Here is a 795-nt window from a genome sequence, read left to right as displayed (position 1 = left end):
TGTAATGATGATGACGATGATAATTACCAAATATATATGTCTTCCAATACAAGAACAACAACAGCAACACCTAGCATACCATGGCGTTCCATTATGACTTCAGTACCGCTGTGGGCTATTTTAATTACCCAGTGTGGTCAAAGTTGGGCTTTTTACACCCAACTTACCGAATTGCCTACATATATGAATAATATTTTACATTTCGAAATACAATCGAATGCTGTATTAAATAGTGTACCCTATCTCACCTCATGGTTGGTGGGTATTGGCTGTTCAGCTGTGGCCGATTGGATGTTAGAACGTCGTTATATTAGCACTTTGAATTCCTATAAATTTTGGAATTCCATTGCCTCGATAATACCCTCATTGGGTATGATTGGTGTTGGCTATGTTGGTTGCAGTTGGCAATGGGTAACATTTATGTTGGCTGGTGTGGGATCCTTTGCCGGGGCCATTTATCCCGGCAATCAAATGAATCACATTTCCCTAAGTCCATCATATGCCGGAACAATGTATGGTATAACTAATTCAGCTGCCAATATTTGTGGATTCCTCGCACCCTATGTGATTGGTCTGATTATCAATCACAATGAGACCATGCTACAGTGGCGTAAGGTATTCTGGTTGGCTGGGGGTTTAAATATTGCCGGCAACTTGATATATCTAATATTTGCTAGTGCGGATGAGCAAAGTTGGTCACGACCAGAAAATCAGCAAATCGAAAACAATCATGAAAGATCACCAAGACGACGAAATCGAAGAGAAGTAAATGACGACAATGAAATTACAACGTAA

At 40.0% G+C, this 795-nt stretch overlaps 1 protein-coding gene across 1 annotated transcript; it reads left to right on the top strand.

Moving 5' to 3' along the window:
- Positions 1-53: 53 nt before the first annotated feature.
- On the top strand, positions 54-795 carry LOC133336674 (putative inorganic phosphate cotransporter; the record flags this gene model as incomplete). The annotated part of the gene is made up of 1 exon (XM_061544953.1): positions 54-795. A coding segment is annotated over one exon (742 nt), but the record flags the coding sequence as incomplete, so codon positions are not given.

The sequence above is a fragment of the Musca vetustissima genome, unplaced genomic scaffold (genome assembly GCF_032173495.1).
Source record: "Musca vetustissima isolate MV318-11 ecotype Yass unplaced genomic scaffold, APGP_CSIRO_Mvet_v1 utg32735, whole genome shotgun sequence".
Classification (NCBI taxonomy): domain Eukaryota; kingdom Metazoa; phylum Arthropoda; class Insecta; order Diptera; family Muscidae; genus Musca; species Musca vetustissima.
This window is presented reverse-complemented; position numbering and strand designations above follow the sequence as displayed.